General features: G+C 30.9%; 4 protein-coding genes across 4 annotated transcripts in view; 2 read left to right on the top strand and 2 right to left on the bottom strand.

The window, feature by feature from the left end:
* Nucleotides 1-78: 78 nt before the first annotated feature.
* On the top strand, nucleotides 79-8,329 carry SMC2 (structural maintenance of chromosomes 2). The gene is made up of 9 exons (XM_076618276.1): nucleotides 79-319; nucleotides 2,511-2,731; nucleotides 2,949-3,371; nucleotides 3,445-3,723; nucleotides 3,793-4,566; nucleotides 4,682-5,269; nucleotides 5,328-5,949; nucleotides 6,035-6,288; nucleotides 6,371-8,329. Exons 2-9 carry the CDS (start codon nucleotides 2,564-2,566, stop codon nucleotides 6,794-6,796), a joined length of 3,534 nt encoding a protein of 1,177 aa, XP_076474391.1. The 5' UTR covers nucleotides 79-319; nucleotides 2,511-2,563; the 3' UTR covers nucleotides 6,797-8,329.
* LOC143302641 (mediator of RNA polymerase II transcription subunit 29-like) lies at nucleotides 1,063-2,177 on the bottom strand. The gene is made up of 2 exons (XM_076618278.1): nucleotides 2,018-2,177; nucleotides 1,063-1,822 (listed from the first exon to the last, which is right to left on the bottom strand). The coding sequence occupies exon 2, from the start codon at nucleotides 1,813-1,815 to the stop codon at nucleotides 1,234-1,236; it is 582 nt and encodes a 193-aa protein (XP_076474393.1). The 5' UTR covers nucleotides 1,816-1,822; nucleotides 2,018-2,177; the 3' UTR covers nucleotides 1,063-1,233.
* LOC117156859 (uncharacterized) lies at nucleotides 6,691-11,361 on the bottom strand. The gene is made up of 7 exons (XM_076618277.1): nucleotides 10,470-11,361; nucleotides 9,087-10,220; nucleotides 8,856-8,989; nucleotides 7,676-8,792; nucleotides 7,501-7,596; nucleotides 7,341-7,427; nucleotides 6,691-6,767 (listed from the first exon to the last, which is right to left on the bottom strand). Exons 1-7 carry the CDS (start codon nucleotides 10,563-10,565, stop codon nucleotides 6,744-6,746), a joined length of 2,688 nt encoding a protein of 895 aa, XP_076474392.1. The 5' UTR covers nucleotides 10,566-11,361; the 3' UTR covers nucleotides 6,691-6,743.
* Nucleotides 11,362-15,935: 4,574 nt separating this feature from the next.
* The window catches only part of LOC117156929 (uncharacterized), a gene marked incomplete at its 5' end in the record, with an annotated part of 54,680 nt that continues 47,795 nt past the window's right edge, over nucleotides 15,936-22,820 (top strand). Inside the window, one exon of the mRNA XM_076617816.1 lies at nucleotides 15,936-15,996. Coding sequence (XP_076473931.1) covers nucleotides 15,936-15,996 — 61 coding nt within the window. The remainder of the gene's footprint in view (nucleotides 15,997-22,820) is intronic.

The following is a 22,820-nucleotide window of genomic DNA, read 5'->3' as shown; positions in this document are numbered from 1 at the left end:
GATCTTTAAAAATTTCTTCGTAGAAAAATTAACGGATCAACTGTGGTCCTTGATCTGGCGTTAAATCGGTTTTGCGCGAATTTGATATCCCAAAATTTGCGGCTGAAAGATCGCGCGGAGTGGTACAGGAATCAGCGAGAGGGCGTCCCCGGCTGCCATATTTAGAAGTAGACGTTACCATATTAGGGAAAGTTTGCCAAATATGGTGAACAGAGGTGGTCCTTCCTTTTCAAATGATCACTCGGCGCGCCGCGACAAAACACCAATCCAACTGACAGTAGCGCTTCCTGCACGCCTCTCCTCCCCTCCTCTTTTACCGGTATGTCCTTCCTATTTCTACGTGCTTACTAAAACATACGGCTGATAAGCGGCTTTCTGTGTTGATCCGCTATTTCTTACTATCTTCCAGCTTTCATACTTTTTTATCTGCTTCTGTTTATGTTCAGATCGATGTATTTCATTTCTCAGTCAATTGTGGTTTGATCGAAATAAACAGTTTGGTTAAAAATAATAGGGCGAGTTAACATCTTATAATATATAAAACTCTTTCAAAAGTTTCTTTCTATTGATATATTGTTTCTGCTTTACCTTAACATTAACATTAATTTGAATATCATACTTTTAATTCCGATGAATATCTAATCAATATTGTTGTACACAAGGATACATTAGGGGCCACATACTGATATTTGTTTGCTTTTAATGTTTAAATATACGTATGTAGAAAGCATTGGAAATTGTGCAAGAATTCTATGTCTCATACAGTTGAACTTAGTAATGAATAGAACAATTAAAATTTCATGATATTCATATTAGTACTCTTTTTTTTAATGCAAATGTCTTGACATTACTTCTTATAATTGTAAACATGTTCATCCATTGTATGTTCATCTAGTAAGAGTTCATACAAATTGAATGACTACTGATTTGTTTTATTGTTCTTACATAATGTACTTGTTATGATTCACAGAACTGATATCTTATTATAGATGGAGGTATGAAGAATCTTAGATGTATTAATAAAGAAAAATATATAGTATAAAAAGATAAAATAAAAATCTCTTTTAGATAAAATAAATTAGAATTTTATTAAAACAGTATAACTATACATTATTGCATTATGCTGTACAAGGCACAAAAAAAGACACATAAAAAATTGGACTTACAGTATTATAAATTAGTAATTAACTATTATTATTTTTATCATAATAAATTTCCTATTAACAGAGTCATTCAATCATCTGATGTTATTGATTGTGCAGCAGAAAATAAAGTATCATGAATTTCACGAACAAATGAAACTTGAGCTCTTACAGTCATCAAAAACTGAGGATATGTTAAAGCAGGTCCTTCTTGAGCTCCAACAGTATCAGTACGTGTTGGTATAACAGATACTGGTAGGTACCTTACAGAGCTAGAATTTTGTGATAGACATTCTATAGAAGTCTTTAAGTGTAATTCTATCTGATCGCAAATTGAATAAAATTCTTCCATATTTTTATTGAATCGATGATCAGACTGATCCACACCGCCCTTTAGAGATCCAACATCTACCAAACTGTTTTGATGTAATGTATGTGCTGCAGTTTTAAGAGCTATGGCTAATGATTCCCTTAATGGACCAATTAATGATTTAACTTTGGAAATATTGTCAAGCTTTTCTTGAGTTTGCTGTTGTTGTTGTTGTTGTTGCTGTTGCTGCTGAACCTGTGGCTGTTGCGTTTGTTGTGGATTTTGCGGAAGCTGAGGATTTACAGGCTGTGTCATTTGGCCTACTCCAATTGTTCCTGGTTGTTGAATTGGTGGGATATTCATAGCGGTCCTAATAATACAATAATTTAAGAAAGTCTATATATTATGTATAAACACAAATAGAATTCAAATTTGCAGTTATTATTAAAAATTATTATACTGCGAATAATATAAACTTTGATTTATTGAATTGTATTGTAATCTTATATCCGATTCTATAAAATACATTTTACACTAATTTTAATTTCAATAATTTTCAAATTACCTTTTATTTTAGTGCTAAAGAAATTATTTTCTTTGTAGTTTCACGCCTTCTCTCTAATAAAGTATTTAAAAAATAAAATGATATTCTTCTAATATTCTAAAATGTTTTGTTGTGATTTGAAACCGAAACTTAATTAGATCGAGATGCTAGCTCGTCATTGACATTTTATACCACAGGTTGGGTGCGTGTTAGAAAAGTCATTCTAAAATACCCTAGATCGTAAAATGACTTTTCACTTTATATTTTATAATAAATTATATTCGCTATATTTTGGAACAAAATATTAATCGAAATTATTGATAATTGTAATAATAGTCACAAAATTAAATGAGAGATTTATACATAAATTTTTAAGTGAATTTTGGAACTCAAATGTGGAAGAGATGTCGATGGCTGCGGATGGCTACTTGTTCCCAAGTTCCCACTCTATATTATCCTAAATGATATGTTATACCGGTCAGTGTCCACAATTTGAATTTATAGTTTTCTTTAGTGCGATAAGTGCAACTGAAGTGATATTTTCAAGTACATTTACTTGACTGTACAATGTATATTAAGTCTATGGTATTGGAAGGATTCAAATCATATGGAAAAAGAATCGAAATAAATGGGTTCGATAAAGAATTTAACGCGATCACAGGATTTAATGGTAGCGGGAAATCAAACATTCTCGATGCAATATGCTTTGTTCTGGGAATTTCGAATCTTGGACAGGTGACACATTGTTTTTTACCTTTTTTTATTAATGAAATATCTTAATTGTAACCTCAGTGTACTCTTGCTTTTCAATACAATTATAGTTTTATTGAAAATAATGTGATGCGAGTTGCGTATAGTTACATTATAAATATGCTTTAAACAATTTTACTCAGACATTAATATTTGTATTAAATTAATTGGAAGAAACGTATTTTTTATCCTTTTATGATAGGTGCGCGCAACATCATTACAAGACTTAGTTTATAAATCTGGTCAAGCAGGTATAAAGAAAGCTAGTGTTACTATAACATTTGACAATAGAGATAGAAATTCGTCACCTATGGGATATGAACATCATGAAGAGATAACAGTTACAAGACAAGTTGTAATTGGTGGCAAAAATAAATACTTGATCAATGGATCTAATGTACAAAATAAACGTGTCCAAGATATGTTTTGTTCTGTCCAATTGAATGTAAATAATCCACATTTTTTGATAATGCAAGGAAGAATTACGAAAGTTTTGAATATGAAGCCTATGGAAATTTTGTCTATGATAGAAGAAGCTGCAGGTACTCGAATGTATGAAAATAAGAAAGAAGCTGCTTTAAAAACCATAGAAAAGAAAGATAGTAAACTAAAGGAAATAAATGATGTATGGATTAATTCTAACAATTAAGTCTGTCTAATTTAATAGTACGTAATTGAATGAAAGTATTTTATTTCAGATTTTAAAAGAAGAGATAGGACCAAAACTAACAAAACTTAAAGAAGAAAAAACACAATATGTTGAGTTTCAACGTATAGAAAGAGAATTAGATCACTGTAAGAGAATTTACTTGGCATGGAGATACGTGACAGCCTTAAGAGAATGTCAGAATGCAGAAGAGAATGTACAAAATGTCAAAAATAAAATAGAAGATAAAAAAAAAACCATTAGTGCTGGTGATGAAGAACTTAAGAATATAGAGAAAGAATTAGATGAAATGGCTAAAAAAAGGGATGCAGTATGTATTTTAAATAAAAATGTATTGTTACATTTTTACATTTTTTATTCATCTATCTTATTTTTATAGGAAGCAGGAGGTCAATTAGAATCTTTGGAGAATGAATTAAAAGAAGCAGAAAAGAAACAATTTAAATTGACAGCTGAAGTTAATAGTAATAAAGAAGATATTAAAACTGGCAAAAAAGAAATAGAACAATTAAAAGCTAACGTAGTTGATGATGAAAATGCTTTTACATCAAAGCAGAAAGAATATGCCAAAGTTGAAGATCTTTTTAGGACATTAAAAGAGACAGATGAACAGGATTGTAAGGCAGTATTACTAGCGCAAGAAAAGTACCAAAAAATTAGTTCTGGTTTGTTAGAAAGTCAAGATGGCAAAAACGCAACATTGGAACAGCAATTAATAAGTGCCAAGCAAAATGTAACAGAAGCACAAACGCAACGTAAGCAATGTGAAATGACATTAAATCATAATAGAGAACAACTAAAGAAAAGGAAAGTAGATTTAAAAAATACTGGAGATGAATACAAAAAATATACTAAAGATCTTGAAAACAAAGAAAAAGAAATAAAATATTTAAAAAACGAATTAAAGAAATTAAATTACGAAGATGGATCTGTAGAACGACTTAGAGAAGAAAAACGTGCACTAACGAACGAAGTATTAACATTGGAAGAAGAGGTGGATCATTTTGAATCAAGATATCCTCAAATTAGATTTGAATATCAAAAACCAGATCCTAATTTTAAACATGATTCTGTGAAAGGAGTCGTATGCAAATTAATCACAGTAAAAGATAAAAAAGCAGCATATGCTTTAGATATAGCTGCAGGAGGGAAGGTATTTAATGATTTTTACATAAAATTTATTTTCTAAGTAATATTATTATGCTCATAAATACTTGTAATACTCGTATATTCAAATTTAATATCTTAATGAATTCTAAAAATTTCAGTTATATAATGTAATAGTAGATACAGAAACTACTAGCAAGAAAATACTTCAACATGGTCAGTTACAAAGACGTGTAACTATTATTCCTTTGAATAAAGTAAATGGAAGACCTATGGATAATCAATTAATTAATTTAGCACAGAAGATAGGTGGTGTGGAAAATGTTCAACCAGCATTGTCTCTCATAGATTTTCCAACAGAAACTACACCTGCTATGACTTGGATTTTTGGACAAATCTTTATTTGTAAAGACATTGAAACTGCTAAAAAGATAGCATTTCATGATAATATAATGAAAAAGTGTGTTACTTTAGAAGGAGATGTTGTTGATCCTGCTGGTACGTTATCTGGTGGTGCAGCATTAAAAACTGGATCAGTGCTTTTGAAATTAGATGAATTAAAAACTGTACAAAATAAATTAAATTTCAAAAAACAAGCGCTTCAAAATGTTGAGTCTACATTAATGAATATAAAGAGTGTTGCTGAAAAATACACTTCATTAAAACAAACGTTCGATTTACGGAACTACGAAATCGATATGGTGAAACAAAGATTAGAACAAACAGAATATTATAAAATAAAAGAAGAGGTATGTAGAATAAATATAATTTACAAGAATGAATAGCTACTTAATAAGTTCTTTACAGATTGAATCCTTGGAGAAAAGTATCGAACAATTTTTGCAAACAATGGCAGTGGCAGAAAAAAATGAGAAGGAAAGTACTACACATGCTCAAAATCTGGAGCATCAATTGAAAGATGCTGGTAATATCCGTGAAAGACAATTAAATGAAGCCAAATCTGAATTAGAAAAATTAAAGAAAAAAGCTGAAAATAGCCGTAAAGAGTGGGAAAAACGAGAACAAGAAGCAGAAGTGCTTAAGTTGGAAATAGAAGAATTACAGAAAAGTATTGTAGCTGGGAAAGAACAATTAGTAACATCCGAAGAAAAATTGAATGTAGTAGAAGAAAAAGTAACTGTGTTGGAACAAGAATTAAATGAAGTGAAAGCTAATGTAAAACATATACAATCTGGTATAAAAGAACAAAAAGACATTATTAATAAGCAAAATGTTTATATGCAGAAGCTTATGATACGAAAAGAAGATATCATAAAACAAAGTAAAGAAGCAGAATTAGATATTAAAAAGCTAAACCATGAAATTAATTCAATTAAAAATATTGCTACAGATTGTAAAGAAAAAGTTTCAGAACTTACACGGAAGTATGAATGGATTGAAGAGAATAAAATTTATTTTGGGAAAGCTGGTAACTTCTTTTTACATTTCAATTACATATTGCATTTGTTTTCAATTTTTAAGTAGTGTATCTATAAAATATTTATGTTTTATAGGCGGTATTTATGATTTTAATGTCAATAAACCGAATGAAATGGAACAAAAAATACAACAGCTGCAATCAATCCGTGAAAATTTAAGCCGAAATATCAATACACGTGCTATTAGTCTTCTTGATAAAGAGGAAGAACAATATAATGAAATGGTGAAGAAAAAGAAAATAGTTGAAAATGACAAACGAAAAATATTAGAGACAATTAAGCATTTGGATGAGAAAAAGAAAGAAACATTATTGGAAGCTTGGGAACAAGTATAGTTATTTAATTTTAATTAAGTTGAATTAACTTACATATCAAATTTATATTATATAATTATTATATGTCAATTTTTAGGTAAACAAAGATTTTGGATCAATTTTCAGTAGTTTACTGCCAGGAGCTGATGCAAAATTGCAACCCCCTGAGAATCAAACAGTTACTGAAGGATTAGAAGTGAAAATTGCATTTTCTGGAATTTGGAAAGAATCGTTAGGAGAATTATCTGGGGGACAAAGATCTTTGGTTGCCTTGTCCCTAATATTGGCTATGCTTTTATTCAAACCTGCTCCACTTTATATTTTGGATGAAGTTGATGCTGCATTAGATCTTTCTCATACGGAGAATATTGGTATAATGTTAAAAAAACACTTTAAACATTCACAATTTATTGTTGTGTCATTAAAGGATGGAATGTTTAACAATGCTAATGTAATATTTACAACTAGATTTATTGATGGAATGTCAACAGTGTCTAGAAGTGAAAGAATAAGAGTTAAGTAAATATATCATACATTTTTCAATCTACATAAATCTATTTGTATAAATATACATATATATAAATTAATTTTATATCTAATAAGTATTTTTTTAAAATGATGCTCCTGTACAATAGTATGTTGTGTAATTTTTATAAATTATGTCTGAAGTGCGTATATCATATTTTCATTATTAAAAAAATTCCAAATATTGGATTCCATATCAAGATATAGAAATATAATTTATATTTCTAGAATTATATCGATTATATTATATATACATATATTTACATATGAGTATAATAATAAATGATAATGATAAAAAATTAACTTTGTCTTCATAAACTACATCTTTATAAAATATACATATAATTAGTAAATTTTAATATTTTGTGAATGTATAAATGCTTTTGTAAAATACTGTTCAAATATGTATATCTTACTCAAAAGAAGAGCTATAAATCTCTGTTTTAAAAGGAATCCATCATTGATGGGAATTTTTTTAATATCGATATATTCTCTAAAAACATAGTACGAACAAATTTCTTATATCTTTAGAGTGTATTTACCAAACTTGACCAATTAATATCTTTGAAGAACGGATGTTGTTTTATCTCAGGTATTGTCATCCTTTCGTTTGGTTCATATTTTAGAATCTGCAAATGCGCAAAAAATGTATATTTTATGTTTATGGATCATTTAAATATAAAATTTGATGTAAAAACATACATTAAGAAGCAAAGACTTCGCATTTTCAGAAAGCTTGCTAGGAATGTTAAGTATGGAATGTGACTGAAATAGACCGGGGTGCTTTGCTTGAAATTTCTGCAATAAAAAGTAATTATATAGTATCTGTCTTATATCATATTTCTGTAGGAAAATTTTTATTTTTATTTTTACATACATTGCCAACTATTAATTCATATAATATAACACCAAAACTCCAAATATCCGTAGCGGATGTAAGAGGAATCATAGGTGAAAACGTGCATAATTCGGGAGATGAGTATGGATATTTGTATTTTAATAAATCTATATCGTGACGAGGTACAACATATGTTAACTGTACGTGCTCATTATCATCAAGCAATATATTATCAGGTTTTAAGTCAAACACAAGAACTTCTTGCTGATGTAATGCTTCTAGCGCTAAAAGTATTTCAGCAGACCAAAGACGAATTACATTTTCTGGTATTGTCCAAAGTACCTGTTCAGTGTCTACATTACTGTTTTTTGTTGATTCCGTTAGAAATACATTCCTTTGAATTTGCTGATTATTTGATATGCAATAGGTATTCGTTTCTAGTTGATTATTAATTTCTATTAATTTATTTAATTCGTATTTTTTTTGAATATTATCATTTTTATTCTCTACTGCAAAATATGTACTATCTAAAGAACTTGTTGACTTTTTTCTTTCAAAATGAAGATTTTTGTAACTATTTTTTAACGATGAACTAGCACTGCTATTATTTTGTGACAAGTAATTAGAAGTTATCACATTTCTCTCAGGTATTTTTTCGTTTATAATGGATTCATTCATGCCGTCAATTTTTAATGATATATCATTAATATCTACTGATACTTCATTGCAACTTTTTGATTGGTATATACTGTTTTTAAAATTTAATAACGAAGTACTATTCTCATGATTTATGAAGCAGTCCGATTCACATAAACGATTAACAACCGAATTACTTTCCTTTAAAGTTGCATTAACCGATTGTAACAGTATTTGTGCCTTCTCTAATAATTGCGTAGTAGATACATCGGTATATTTTTCGTAATTTTCTTCTACTGTAATCGGATGTATCTCCATTTGTACTTTGGTATTTGTACTTATAAGGTTTACATTTTCCTTGAGTATAGTGCTTTCAGTTTCATTTACATCATTTTTCCTTAAAGTAATATCACTAACATCGATTGTTTTTTCAGTATCATCTTTTGCAGTTTTTTTATCACAATTTTTATTATTATTGGGATTGTAATGTGATGTTATAAAATCCCACAATCTTCCATGGCTATAATGTAATTCAGTTAGTTTTCAATGAATATCAGATAATAATGTTATTCTTAATACATACCTCAGATGTTGTAGGATCAGGAATACACTTGTTTCTGTTTCAACACATGCATGTAAACGGACCATGTATGGTATTTCACCACGTAATATATAATTATTTATACTTTCTTTATTTGAAGATAACTTTTCTATGGCCTGAAATTATTAAGAGAAATGTTAAATGAATTTACTTTGGTGTTCCATATTTTTGCTGTAATCAAATTACATCTTTAAATTATCTATATAATGTTACTTTTACAATGTTGAAGCAGTTTTGACGAATATCCTTTACAAGCATTACTGACTCTATTATTTTCAATACTTTGTAATATTGAAGTTCTGATATAGGTTTATTTAACACTGAAATATTACAATTTAGATATCTATTATAAAGCTTCTCAGCATGGTCTAAATATTTTGATATCTTTTCTTTAATTTTTTCTGCCCTTTTTTTATTTGTATCAGATTCAACACCAGATCGAAGACTAGAGATTCCCATTTTATATTGAGTAAATGCTTCTTCATACTCTGCAAGGTCTTCATGCTTGACAGCTGCACTCATATGTGCAGATGCAACTAAAATATATTGTGGTGAATCTGTCCATGATTGTGGCAGATCGGAATCTTCATGAGTATTTATTGAAGTGTTTAAATCGTTACTAGTAGTATCAGTATTTATATTAGTGTCTGATGTTTGTACAATTGCAGAATTACTCCTAACATTATAATTTTTATCTTTATAGCAATTGTTATTTTTGTTACAAATTAATTGATTATCTCCTAATTCAGAGACAATTTTACTGTGATCATTATCTTCTATTAGCAATTTATTATACTTGCTTTTTGTCATAGATACTTTTTTATTTTCAGTTTCATGACTTAAATCATTTTGTGATAAAATTTGTTCTTTGGATTCAGATGCTTCTTGAGATTGCTTTACTTCATTTTTAGTAGCAGATAAATTTGTCAATGAAGTTTGAATACCTTTAGGTTGAAGAATACTTTGAGAAACATTATTTGGCAGAGAATTTATGTAAGTATGACGATCCTCCTCTGCAGATGTATCAGAACTAAGAGATTGAGAGCAATCATTTAAATAATAATCTGCATGACTAGATTCAAAGAACTTTATGAAAATGTCACTAGAGTATAAATACGAATGCCTGCCTATAAATTCTAGAAACTTTAATGCACATTCCCTTCTCTCTTCAATAACTTCAGCTTCAAATCTGCCAAAAAATTTTGGCTTTGGAAATGATGGAAAGCTTTCCTTAATTCGCGATTGCGAGTATAATACATTTAATTCTGAGTGGAGTTTCTTAAAGTCATTATAACGTTTCCATACAGATACTTTAGAAATTTCTTCATGAGAGCTTTTCAAAAATACCTAAAAATATATAAATATATATAGTTATAAATTATGACTCACAACATTTCTATAACTAAATCATAGAATATGTTAATTTATCACAACATGTATTAAAAATGAATTTTAAAATTAATATAATATTAAAAAACCACGAGAAAAAGCAAATAAATGAATTTAAAGATATCTTCTTTGATATTTGATTGTTAATTTATCTGATTATCGGACTGTTTTACTCTATATACATTATATTGATATTTTATATCATACCACAGACGTGACTTTGTAAATAGTAAAGCCTTTCTTATGCCGTGTCGTTTCTGGAATAATAAAACGCCTCACCCATTTGTCTTTAGTGGGTGCCATTGTTTATACACTTTAACTATAAAACCAGAAGCTCAATAAATTGATCGCTTTATCGTTTTAATTTGTGTATTTCTGTCATCATACTTTCATGCATCTGGCTTTTTTCTTCGTTTACGTGGCATGTATGTCGCGAATGATTGATTCTCAATAAATGTCACTCATATATATTTACATTTATTGGTGTGATAAGCTAGTTGGTTATAGTAGATGATTGTTTATAACATATGTGGTTTTATTTTTTTTATGAAATTCGTATACTTCCTACGCACTACAAATGAACAAGTGTGGAATTACGAGTTTTTTTTTTACTATTTTTGACAATTGTCACAATGAATTAGATTGCAATTCTCAATGCAACCTCGTCTCACTATTTACTATTTATGTATTGCAACTGAACGAAAAAGAACGATTATTTCCACTCAACCCTTTCTTTTTCACCACCTGAGTGGTACTGCGCTTGCGATGCGATGTTATAGACTTAAGAATAGAACAACATACATAGAATAGGAATCGGAATAGAAATTGACGTGTAGGACAAAGTAAAGTGATTATCATTGACGTTCTTTAAAAGCTACCCTCTTACAAACATATATATCTGCTTTCTTATCTCCAATGCTAATTTTAGAAGTTGTCAGATTTGTTTATATTTGAACAATCATTAATATTAAACTGGATTTACAATATACTGTAGAGAATGCTTTAATGATATAATCTTTTAAAATACAATTCTATGAAATCATGTATTTTACATTATACTATTTTTTGGTTTATGTAATTCGCAGACGAAATAAAGGATGGACTTAATATCACGTCGTACCTTCAATGCATTTTATGTCACGTGTTTCTACCATCCATTACTATGTGGTGTATATATGACACTATATACCACTTTCGTGTCGCATGCGACGTTATCGATCTAATATAGTAGCGGTTTGAATTAAAACTAAAGCCCTCTATGAAATTATAAATAAAATACATATAGGAAGGATATTCTATAATTGCAAATGAAATATAAAGTTTTATACTTATACATACTCTTATTTATGGATAACTTAATTATGTCCAATGAATAGGACGAAAAGAACAATGAAAGAGTAAAAAAATCAACAGAAACTTGCTTCTGTGGATAAATACATATATATACTGATCAAGTACATTAACCTTTATGAGTATACTAAAATTGAGACTTAAGATTTGTGTAATGTCTTTCGTGATATCCTGAGCGATGTCTTTTTATACAATGTTTTGCGATATCTTGATATATTCTATGGCGTCTCATGATGGTTGTTATTATTTTATTTCTTGCCTAATGGAAGAGAAAGGAATTTTGGAAACATATCTAATAAAAGATTATATATATAGAAATATATATACATGTATGTATATGGAATATACATTACATACATAAATGCGATAGACTTTGGGCTGCAGATTGCGTAGTTCTTAGGTTGGTATCATTCTTCGAATAGTAATATTGGGAAATATTGATGCTTGTATCCTTTTTCAAATAGTAATATTACGGAATATTAATATTTGGAAAACACGACATAAATTAATACTATTTATCGATAAGATATCTACACTATTACAAAATCTTATGTTTTATCATAATATAATACATAATTTATATGTATATTAGAAAGAATTATGTAATTAACTTGCGTAAAAAATTTCAAATTTTTTCATTTTTTGTAGAATTTCCTATGAAAGTAAGTACCGAGAAAATGCAGTATCAGGGTAATAGAACATAATACCAGGATAATACGTCCCTAAGTCATCTGTGTTCTTGATGGTAGAAATAGGAATTAAATTTTAAGTTACATCATTTTGCGCGGTGATCTCGTATTGAAAAGTGGAAGTAACTGCAGAGAGTTCGTTATAGATATGGAAAGTTTAATATACATCGACATATTAAATGCTTCAAAATGGTGAGAATCTTAATTTGAATAGTTCTGTATTTACAGTTATTAACATATTGCAAACGGATCTAGTGCTTGAGGTCGATCATGAAAATTGTCATATTTTTATTGTTGTCCTTTAGAGAGAAACAATTTAACTAAATGCTGGGCGTAGTTGGTAATAACTATTATTCTGCTATATGTTAACACAATTTATAGTGATTTGTCGTATTGTCATGTAAACATACGAATATGGAAATTTTCAGGAAAATTCGATTAGTATCTGTGTACTGATAGAACGTGATACGTTCCTGAATCAATCGTACTCTGGTGGTAAATTTTGAAATTAAAATTTGAAATTACTCCATTTCGCACGGTGTCATATTGAAAAGAAGAAGTAACTGTCGAGAATTCGTCGTAAATTCGTCGTTCGTGGAAAATTTAATATACAATACGAAGACATTGGTTTAAAATGGCGAGAATATTCATTTGGTTCATTTTATAATACAATTTATAGTGATTTGTCGTTTTTCCATGTGAATAGATGGTTATTAGTTTTCGATCAAAATCACCTACATCGAAAGGCGCAAATCACGTATTATTAGAATGAAATTCTATTCCTTTTTATTTCCTTTGACTTTCTTCTTTCCCTTTATTTTCCTTGATAGTCTATCCCTTATATTTTTTACTTTCTTTTTCTTTTCTTTTATACATCAAATTATGGTAATTAACGAAACATAATTCGATAGTCGTTCGATTTTACGGTAATAATAATTTTACGATATTTTATTTTAATTTTGTTCGTTTACGTTATATCAATTCGTGCGTGTTTACTTTATATGCGTATCTCCGCGTTTCAGTCTGACGTATTGTTTTTTTCTTGAAACATAATATCGGCCTGTTGGAAACATTTCCTTTCCAAGAATTCGACGACTCTTGTTCGTACACACTCGACTTACCGGCGACGTCCTCTCCACCCCTCGCCAGCCGAATTCTGTTTGGTAAATCGACACGCGGGGATCATTCTATGGACGAAAATCGGATTGATTAGATGTATCTATACTCTGCAACAAGTGTCCTCTTTCTACTACGTAGTATTTTTTTAGTGATTTTTCTACCAAATTCACGCTACTGCTATGTCTAATTAATGTACATTTTATTCGTTAATTCATTATAATCTATTAGAATCCATTATTAGATTATCTTTTTTTCTTTGATCTATTTTTTGTTATCGTATTTACGGGTAGCTTGTACAATGAGCTTTCAGAAGCAACTTTAACCTTAATCGCTAAAACCCAATTAATTGCTGCACTTTGGTATAATTTGTTACTTTTATATACTTATTTTAATGTTTCGGTCTCTTTTTGTGCAGATCATTGCTTGATTGCGAGGAAAATTTGAAGACATTAGACAGACGCCACGAAATTCGAAAGAACGCCACGGTGTCTGATTAATTCGATAGTTTTCTATGCAGATACGGTAACACTTGACTTATTCTAATGAAGGCAAACGTATTTATACGTTTGTTTGTTCTTTCTATTGGACACTTGGTAATATTTATTTAGTATGTAATCGATTCTTAACAAATAATTCGCAATGTTAACACCATTAATACTTAATATAACAAAATTATAAATTACTTTATGATTTATTAAGAATACGAAGGTGAAGACACCATTAACTGCTTCTTATTTCGGATATAGATACATATTAAATTAATTTTTTATTTCAAACATACTAAATGAAATGCTTTATTATTTAACATTAACGTAGAATCTCCAAAGTTCTATTTAAATTAAATTAAAATAACTTATATTTTGCTGCATTCCCGCGAATTTTCTGCAATAATATTGTCACTTCACAATTTTTTTAATAATTCCTATTATTTTCTAGAAGAAATGCTATTGCAGGCAGGTTTGAAGACATATTTCGTTAGTATAAAATGTATTTGAAACTCTAATAATGGACAAATTGGGTGCATTATGGAATATTGATAGAGATTTGAATAATATTGTAACTAATAACTCCATATTAAATATTTCATATTCTAATATGATATCTGTGTAATCTATGTAATATGATATTTGTCTGTGGTAAATGAATAATAATTACTTTATAATTTTGAAAAAGCAGTATTTTCATAAATGAACACTGGATAAGAAGAAGAAGAAAAGTAGTATTTTAATAATAATTTTTTCTTCCAGAAAATTTTTGTGACTGCGCGCAATGCGGTCAGTAAAGTCAGTGTTTGCTGCGTTATATTACTTTTCATATTTTTTTAGAGCGTAATAATTTTCATTAAATTTAATTATAATAATCAGACGCGAAAGTAGAGTCAGTGTGTTCGCCAATTGTCACTTGATTTGAACGGACGTGTTAATAGTCTATTATTTTTCTTCTTTTTTTGTTAAACATTCGCTTTCGGTAGTAGAGTCGCAGGTCTCGCAAGAGGATAAAGCCTCTTGGAGCTCGACAATGTAAGTATTTTATTATTCATATTTAGTTTGAATTACTATTAACTTCTATTGAAAAAAACATCAAAGTTCTAATGTTGAGGTATACAATAAAAACATTTAACGTTCAGAAATCAGTAGAATTTCAATTTCTAGATTTTTAATTTTTATGTCAGGGTACCAATTTTTATTTTAGCAATTAAGCTGTATTAGAATTTCAATTCTTTTTGTTATTAAAATTTCAAATTTGAATAGAGTTTTGTTTTTCGTTATTTAACATTTTTTAAGAACCAAAAGTCCGTTTTCAGGGACAAATTATAGCATTTCACATGTTTTGTTATAGGTTTTTCATAATTTCCATTTTTTCCTCTTCTCTGGGAAGGATGAAGCGGTACTTCAAATTTCAGCATGTAAGAATCTTTGCACATTGTATTTTATTAATTTTATTCTTTGTATTTCGCTGTAATTACTATTAATTAGAAATTAAAGTCTGACTTTTAATTTTTTTATTAGCATTCCAATTCCTATAGTAATTAGAGTTTATTAGGAGTTTAACATTTTTGTTATTAAAGTTCTGTTTTTATAGAATTTCATATTTTATTATGTCAGATTTTTTTATTAATCATCAATGTGCTTCTCAAAATAAATTATAACAATTCATATTTTGTTAAAGGTATGTCACTCCTTCCCGTTCTTCCTGTTCCCTGGAAAAGACTTACTTGTGCTTCAAAACCAAAGAATGTAAGTAACTATTTATTTTGTTTAATTCAATTCTTTATATTCTACGATAATTATTATTCATTAAAAAATAAAATCTGATTGAAAATTTGACAAGTTGAACATTTTTCATTCTTGAATTGAACATTATTACTAAAAATTTTTATTTAGCAGAAATTAGTCTTTTATTTTAAATAAAAACTTTTAAAGTAATTAACACCATCATTACGAGTAAATTAAAATATTCTATGTTTTGTTACAGTTTTTTCCCATTGAATTCGGTGATTCCAATTTGATGATGGCTTGATGACGAACTCCCTGGGGTCAGAACAATATCGAGGACAACATTCTTCACATCTAATCGTGAGTCGCATGTATTTTTATTCCTGCGGTCTCTCAATCATGTCGAAGGATGAAAGGTCCGAATCGACACGGGTGATTGGCTGTATACGTAGAATTTTTGACGAGCATAGTGACTGCGGGTATTTATTGTACTCGTGAGTAGTAACATTTTCTTGTCTATCATACAAGATACATATTACAGAAGTGTACAATTCTGTATGTAGGTACTTCATTTGTAAGATGTGTTCTGTTCGATTTCTTATTTGTAGTTTCATAGGAAATTTTTGTTTCGGTTCAGGCCACTACTATGCTGAATCGATAACGTTGCATGCGACATAAAAATGGTATAAGAGTAAAATTACCTCAAAAATATGGGGTGTGAAGAAGCATTGCATATCAGGTCTATTCTATACCTCGTCGGTGATTAGAACCACAGTTAAAAACGACAGACGATTTCGTTCTTAAATAATAATGTGGGTTTACGTACACAGGGTACGACAGTTTCATGGTGCAATCGATTGCTTTCAATGAGATACAATTTCGCTTCTAGATGGCGCAACAATGTTCTGTCTATGAGATTCGCATCTTTAATTATTCTTATATCTAACAATAAATTTATATGTTAAACAAGGGGGGGGGCATATGCTCTATGAAGTATATATAACTTGTAATTAATATTTTCTTAATGCAGCGATCGAATAAGATAAATACATATTTCGTATATCATTTTTTGGCTATGATCGAATTCAAAAACAGAGTAAGTAATTTAACTTAAATTTTTAAAATGATTACTAAATGACAAGTAACATGCATAAAAGTAACGTCATATTCTGTATAAATTGTATTTAAGATTTTCATTGTTTAAATTTATTCAAGTCATCATATCTATCGAACGATAATAGTATAAAATTAAAGACTACTTAAGAAAGAAAAGGATTACTTTAGTATATAATGATTATTATTATACGTATACAACGTTTCATAATCTATTAATACATGTTCGTTATATCGTTATACATTTTAGGATTTTATTAGAACTTTGGTATTCAATAAACCTTGTCTTCCACCGTGAAATTATGTATGGTATATAACCATATCTGTTCTTCAAATTGCAGTTGGTAGTCGATGCACTTTGTAGACATTATGCAAAAAAATGTACGCCTGTTAGATGAATAAATATGTATATTCCGTAACGGCCATCCTTTTGTCCTTCGTCGTACTCCCTTCGTTGTACTCGCCACCTCACTCCAGATCTTATAAATTATTTATTCTCGACGAAACCTGTGCGCTCCCACCGCTAAGACGATTACTTTAATTAATGTCGATCGTTATCGGTGACTTGAAAGCCAGAAGGGTAGGAGTCACGTCAACGAGATGCTTTTAAATTCTAATACGGCGAAGCGACGCCACGATCGCATCCCCCGTCCCATTTGCGGGATTCCTTCAGGACACGGTGTTTCCTGTCTATTTCTGTACCGTAAACGAATCGATTTTAAGGTGTCACTATTCACCTGCGTTCAAATACTCGCTTACTTTCTTTCACTTCCCTTTCTACTTCACTCAAATATTTCTACGTAAAACCAATAGCTTGTGTTATGTTTTCTTATTTTTCTCATTTTAATTTTACACCATCACGAAGCACTTTACTTGTGGCTTTCATAGTCGACAGAGCTACTTTCAGTCTGTTGATTACTTTCAATTTCTTGTTTAATTCTATAGGAATAAACTTTGCTGGTCGAACGAGAATTTATGTTTGATCTTCTGTTTACTATTTAAATTAATATTCCCTTTATGGTGATCAAAGTAATCACGTACATTGAACTTTTTTTTTAAGTTTATGAATTTTATAGAAGAACTTTCTAAATTTTCCTCCTCATATCAAAGAGAATTCTAGCACGTGAATGTAAAATGAAATAACATAAATTTTTATATTCCATATGAATAAGTGTGTACTGATAATTATAAAATCGGTTGACAAAAGTTGACAGAAGTTTCTCGTTGAAAGGTGGTTGTTCGTATATGAAGGCCGTGGGATGCGATTTAACAGAATACCGCTTTTAATTTGATGGGGATTGAAGGATGTGTAGATGTAAGCTGCAATTTCACGTGGAGCTTTCTGCTCGAGGCTGGTCCGTCTGGAAATCTGCACTTACAATCGACCACATTTACGGTATTACGGCTTACTGCAAACGGAGAACCGTGAATGCCATTTGGAAATCATTGCCGATCGGACAGCCAGAGAACTGGTTGTAATACTCTTACGAGAACGACACAAAGTGAAAGGATCCCCCGGTTTGGTCTGTTTGAAAAGGTCAGGTTCGTCCTTTTTTCCTTCGTTTATACCGAAATATGTATTTCTGATATCATATTGAATTTGTCTCATAAAACGTACCTACAGAAACCATATTGATTTCTGTTCAACCTATTGTCCTATATGTTTGTCGATGAGGTTGAAGCAATATTTAATAATAAAATTCATTTTTTGTAGTATCATCTTATATTTGATAAAGTGTTTTTCAATTTGTTTAACTAACTCTCTATAATATTGAACGTATGGTTGGGATTATGTCTCCAATTAAATAGAGACAGATTCTATTTTTAGGGAAGTTTACTTTGATCTGCAATTTTAATTTCAATTTTTTTTTGACTGAGGATTATTATATTCAAATTACAATTACGATGTCTCTAGTAGTAGTAGTAGTATTTATTTGTTTCAGCTTTTACATATCTTATAATCGTACTATACTTTAACATTCTTACATTTTAATATTGTAGTCTTTCCCCCATTCATATGTATATTACTTTTGCACATATCTTTGGTTTCGTACGTTAAGTGTTTATTTACATTTCCTTTTACATTCTTATCTACTTGTTTATTTCATTGTTCTTATTTACATTCCTTACTTATTTGCCCACGTTCCATCTCATACTTCTCCTTCTCGCTTTCTTGCACCTATCTCCTCGCCATTTTCAAACTCCTATACCAGTCTATAACTTTTGTGCGATATGTCTCTGACAATAGCTCCTGCTTCTTCAAATGTACTCTTCCGAGCTTTGTGCATTCCTTTAATAAGTGTTTCAGTGTTCCTTGGCTTTTTTTTTTACCAAGTATATATCTTCTTCTCTCTTCACTCAACCAATATTTATTATATTTCTCCATATCCCTACATCTCAATCTCGCTTATCGTACAATTACTTTGTGCATTTATTCTTTTCTTATCGTATGTAGATAATCTAGCAATAAAACTGTTACGTGTCTATATATGTATGTATATTACGATACCTGTATATTCTTTAATTAATATGCTGAATATCTAACGTTCACTTAACACTTCATGCGAAATTTCATCCATTAAATTCATCTGCTCCGAACTTTTATTTTCATTGAAAAAAGTCTCGAACATTTAACTTAACGAATGATTATACAATTGATAAGAATCTTAGCGCTTCCTCAAAGTTTTTGGAAGCTCAGACTAGTGAAAACGTTAGGCTTGGACATAGTTGAATCGTACTGCGTATGCGTTTATTGAGGAACTCGATTTAGGAATTCGAATGCACTATTAAAAATAACACTTAATACTCATCATGAGTGTTTAAAATCTAAAAGTGTGAAAAATTAAGCCGGTACACTTATTTACATTGTGTGTTCTTCAGTCATTTTGACGGGCCTCGTATGACATCGCGTTTTCTTACGATCCTCAACTTTCGCAACCGAATATTCAGCGGCGTGATAAAAAGATGATGGGGTGGAACGACGAGGATATCGGGCGAGAAGGGTAAAAGCGTTTCCATTTAATTACAATCGATCGAAGTAGGCGAATCGCCTTCAGTGGCATTAACGTAGTCGAGACGGTGGTTTTATAGACGGTCAGCCAGGGGTAGTTCGTAGACCAACGTTAAAACCACCACTCAAATTTGCAGAACTTTTTATTTCCACCCTCCTCGAACCTTCTTACCGACTGCTACCTCAGTTCTCTCTTCGAAAGGGTTTAAAATCGCAGACGTTTCCTATCTTCTTTATTTTTTTCTTTCTTCTCTCTATAGCCTTTGTACCTTTTTTCCCCTCTTCTCTTCTTCACGTCATTTGGTTAAAAGAATTTCTCCTCTTCATTCCTTTCACATGCTCTTTTGCCGGAAACCAACACAAATGTTTGATCTACTTGATGCACTGGGCATCTTTAACCATCTCTTCTCATCGTTCTCGGTTTCGAATATTTCTTCATCTATCTCTACCACATCAGGCTGAAATCTCGTGTCCTTTTGTGCCTCTCTTTTTCTCTTCTCTTTACCAGAGGGTTAAAACGCGTATAGTTCGATATTTCGAGAATTTCTTCTTTCTTTCTCGAGCGAGGTTGCTCGTATTTTTTCGCCCTGAAGCATAAGATGGTGATATTCGAAATGATATTAATTAGTTGAAGAGAAAATCTCTGTGGAATTAATGCGATTTTGTTTTGAATCTTCCGAAATATAGAAAACTCGTACATTGTGACACATTTTTAACTCTTTGGAACAGAAAGTTTGGCGCAACAAAAGTTTAATTCTATTTGTAATTACACATTCGTTTCTTATCAGTGTTTGAAGGTGTGCTAGATGTCTCTCCTTTCATACAAAAATAGATGCTTAATATTTAATTTTAAAAAGACATTCATTTTTACCACACCATCTACAATAACAAAGCGTTCTCACGCCATTAAGTCATCGCAATAGTCAAGCACAATAGAAATACGTGATATCATACAAAGCGAAGCAACGCAATCGAGTGTGACAAAGCTAAAAAAGGATGTTTTTGATATCGTGAAAAGTTGTACCTCGTGGAATAATTCTTCAAATATTTCCTAACATTATTAATGTCTAAAATAATATGTCAACGAGTCATCTTAGTCTATTACGAAGTCGTTTCTTAATTACAAAATGTATTTAGTAAAGAAACAAATCAATTATAACGAACAAAAATTTATTCGATAATCGAAACGATCTACAAGTTAGGGAGCAGGTAAATTATTAAACGGTTAGTCGACGAGCGATTCCAAAAATCTGCAACTGTAACTAGGATACGATATATTCCCACGAGAAGCGAAAGAGCACGTAAAAAGATAACGGCACGTAGAAGGAAGGCCGACGAGATTATTCCCAAGAGTTTGGCATAAACGACAAGTAAACTCTCCCTTCTTTCTCTAACCAACGAATGATTCCAAAAATCTAAGGATACCCATGCACGATTAAAATTCAACGATCATCCACCGGATATCCTTATTATTTCTTTTTCGAAGTTTGCGATCTTACTCTGGATTCTCTCATATTTCGTAGCTCGTTCGTGATGGCCATTTGTCACTTCTCGAGTAAAGTTCAATGCTTTTCGGGCCATTTGACGTGCGCTACAAAAAATGTAAAAAAAAGGAAGAGCAGAAAGGAAGGAGGAGGAAAAAGCAGGAGGATGGTGGAGGGACGAGGCAAGAGGAGGGCAGGAGAAACACTTCGAGGCAGAGCGAAAGTTTCGAGTTGGCGTTATTGATGTCTTCGGTAGATGTGTGCCGGGGTTGGAGGTGGTCGCGGGAGGTAATCCTGAGAGCAGCCTCAAAGGCCAAATGAGAAATACTTTCCGATCGGGCAGCGAGGCTTAAAGGACTTCATATAACGTCTCTGAGCCGTGAGATCTTAGACTCGCGTCGAGATTTCGACGCTTTTATTATGTAACGAATGTGCGTTCGTGTTGGTTCTTCTCGATTTTTCTTCACCTCTCGTTCCGTTACCCTCGAATTGCTGTTCTTCGTTTCCAAGCCGGCGAACTTTTGTAATTACGAGTCGCTGTCTTTAAAATGACGGTCCGAAATTAATCCCGAAGAGACGATTTCTCCTTCGAGCTACTTCCACTCGCTTTTTCCTTTTCTCTCTTCTTCGTTGTGATTTTTATCTTTATATTTATACTTTTATGTTTTGCCGTGAAAGAAAGAAAGAAAGACAATGTACGGGTATAAGTACGTACATAGAGTGTTCATGAATATGTGTTTAATTCACATTATGCTAAAAACTTCCTTACAATGCTATGTTGCAAACTCAAAAATAGAAGTATTGAAAAATATAAGTTTTTTTTATCAAATTTTCATATCTTAAATCAATTAAATAGCAGTTTCTCGAAAAGACACATCGTAGAGTATACGATCTTAATTTCATTCCACCGTTTTAATCGGTTTCGTATAATCCGTAGAATCTTGCACCGGTAATGATATAATCTTCAAGGCAAAGATTCATTAAGTTTTACACAGAAGGTAGACGTGAAATGACGGAAAAAGAAAAAAGGAAGGATACACGTAGCCGGTTAAACGAATTTCCTGATGAAGAAGCTAAATTGCACGTATAACGGTTGAGAATAATTGCGTTGCTCGAATAAATATGATTCACTGTTCCCTGTTTATAGTTTATACTACCGAAAAAGCTTGGCCGATCCTTATGCCTCTCGCGCGATAAACCCGACGTAACGAGAAACCACGGGGCAAAAACCGGGGAAAAGGAGTTGAAATTAATTGAAAGTACAGCCAACGAGGTGCAACGTCGTTTAACAGCGAACCGGTGTCCTGAACACGAAGGCACACGAAAATCTCGTAGGCGGTAATAATAAAGTAGGCGATAAATAACCGCGTTTAAGTGGTAACGTAATTTCAGTTTGTACCCTTACAGGACCATTAAGGCCATTATTGCGAATCTCTTAATTTGCGAAAAACACTGTTTCCTCAAGAAGGTTGCAGGAACGTCGTTTTCACAGGCGTTAAGTGGCAACTAGAGCTCGAAATTGCGTTCTTGCACTCGTTGGAATATTATTCATTTTGGGGGTGAAAAGGTCGTTGATG

The sequence above is a fragment of the Bombus vancouverensis genome, chromosome 4 (assembly GCF_051014615.1).
Source record: "Bombus vancouverensis nearcticus chromosome 4, iyBomVanc1_principal, whole genome shotgun sequence".
NCBI classification, from domain to species: Eukaryota; Metazoa; Arthropoda; class Insecta; order Hymenoptera; family Apidae; genus Bombus; species Bombus vancouverensis.
The sequence above is the reverse complement of the archived record's forward strand: the minus strand, read 5'-3'. Positions and strand labels throughout refer to the sequence as shown.

Bases quoted from the DNA above. Each gene is read 5' to 3' on its own strand.
- LOC143302641 (XM_076618278.1), bottom strand. From the start codon at position 1,815: ATGAATATCCCACCAATTCAACAACCAGGAACAATTGGAGTAGGCCAA.
- SMC2 (XM_076618276.1), top strand. From the start codon at position 2,564: ATGTATATTAAGTCTATGGTATTGGAAGGATTCAAATCATATGGAAAA. The intron at 3,372-3,444 runs GTATGGATTAAT...ATTTTATTTCAG, and splicing joins AACTAAAGGAAATAAATGAT to ATTTTAAAAGAAGAGATAGG. The intron at 5,270-5,327 runs GTATGTAGAATA...AGTTCTTTACAG, and splicing joins ATTATAAAATAAAAGAAGAG to ATTGAATCCTTGGAGAAAAG.
- LOC117156859 (XM_076618277.1), bottom strand. From the start codon at position 10,565: ATGGCACCCACTAAAGACAAATGGGTGAGGCGTTTTATTATTCCAGAA. The intron at 7,428-7,500 runs GTATGTTTTTAC...GCGCATTTGCAG, and splicing joins CGAAGTCTTTGCTTCTTAAT to ATTCTAAAATATGAACCAAA. The intron at 6,768-7,340 runs GTAAATACACTC...TTTCACTTCTAG, and splicing joins ATATTAATTGGTCAAGTTTG to ACACTGTTGACATTCCATCA.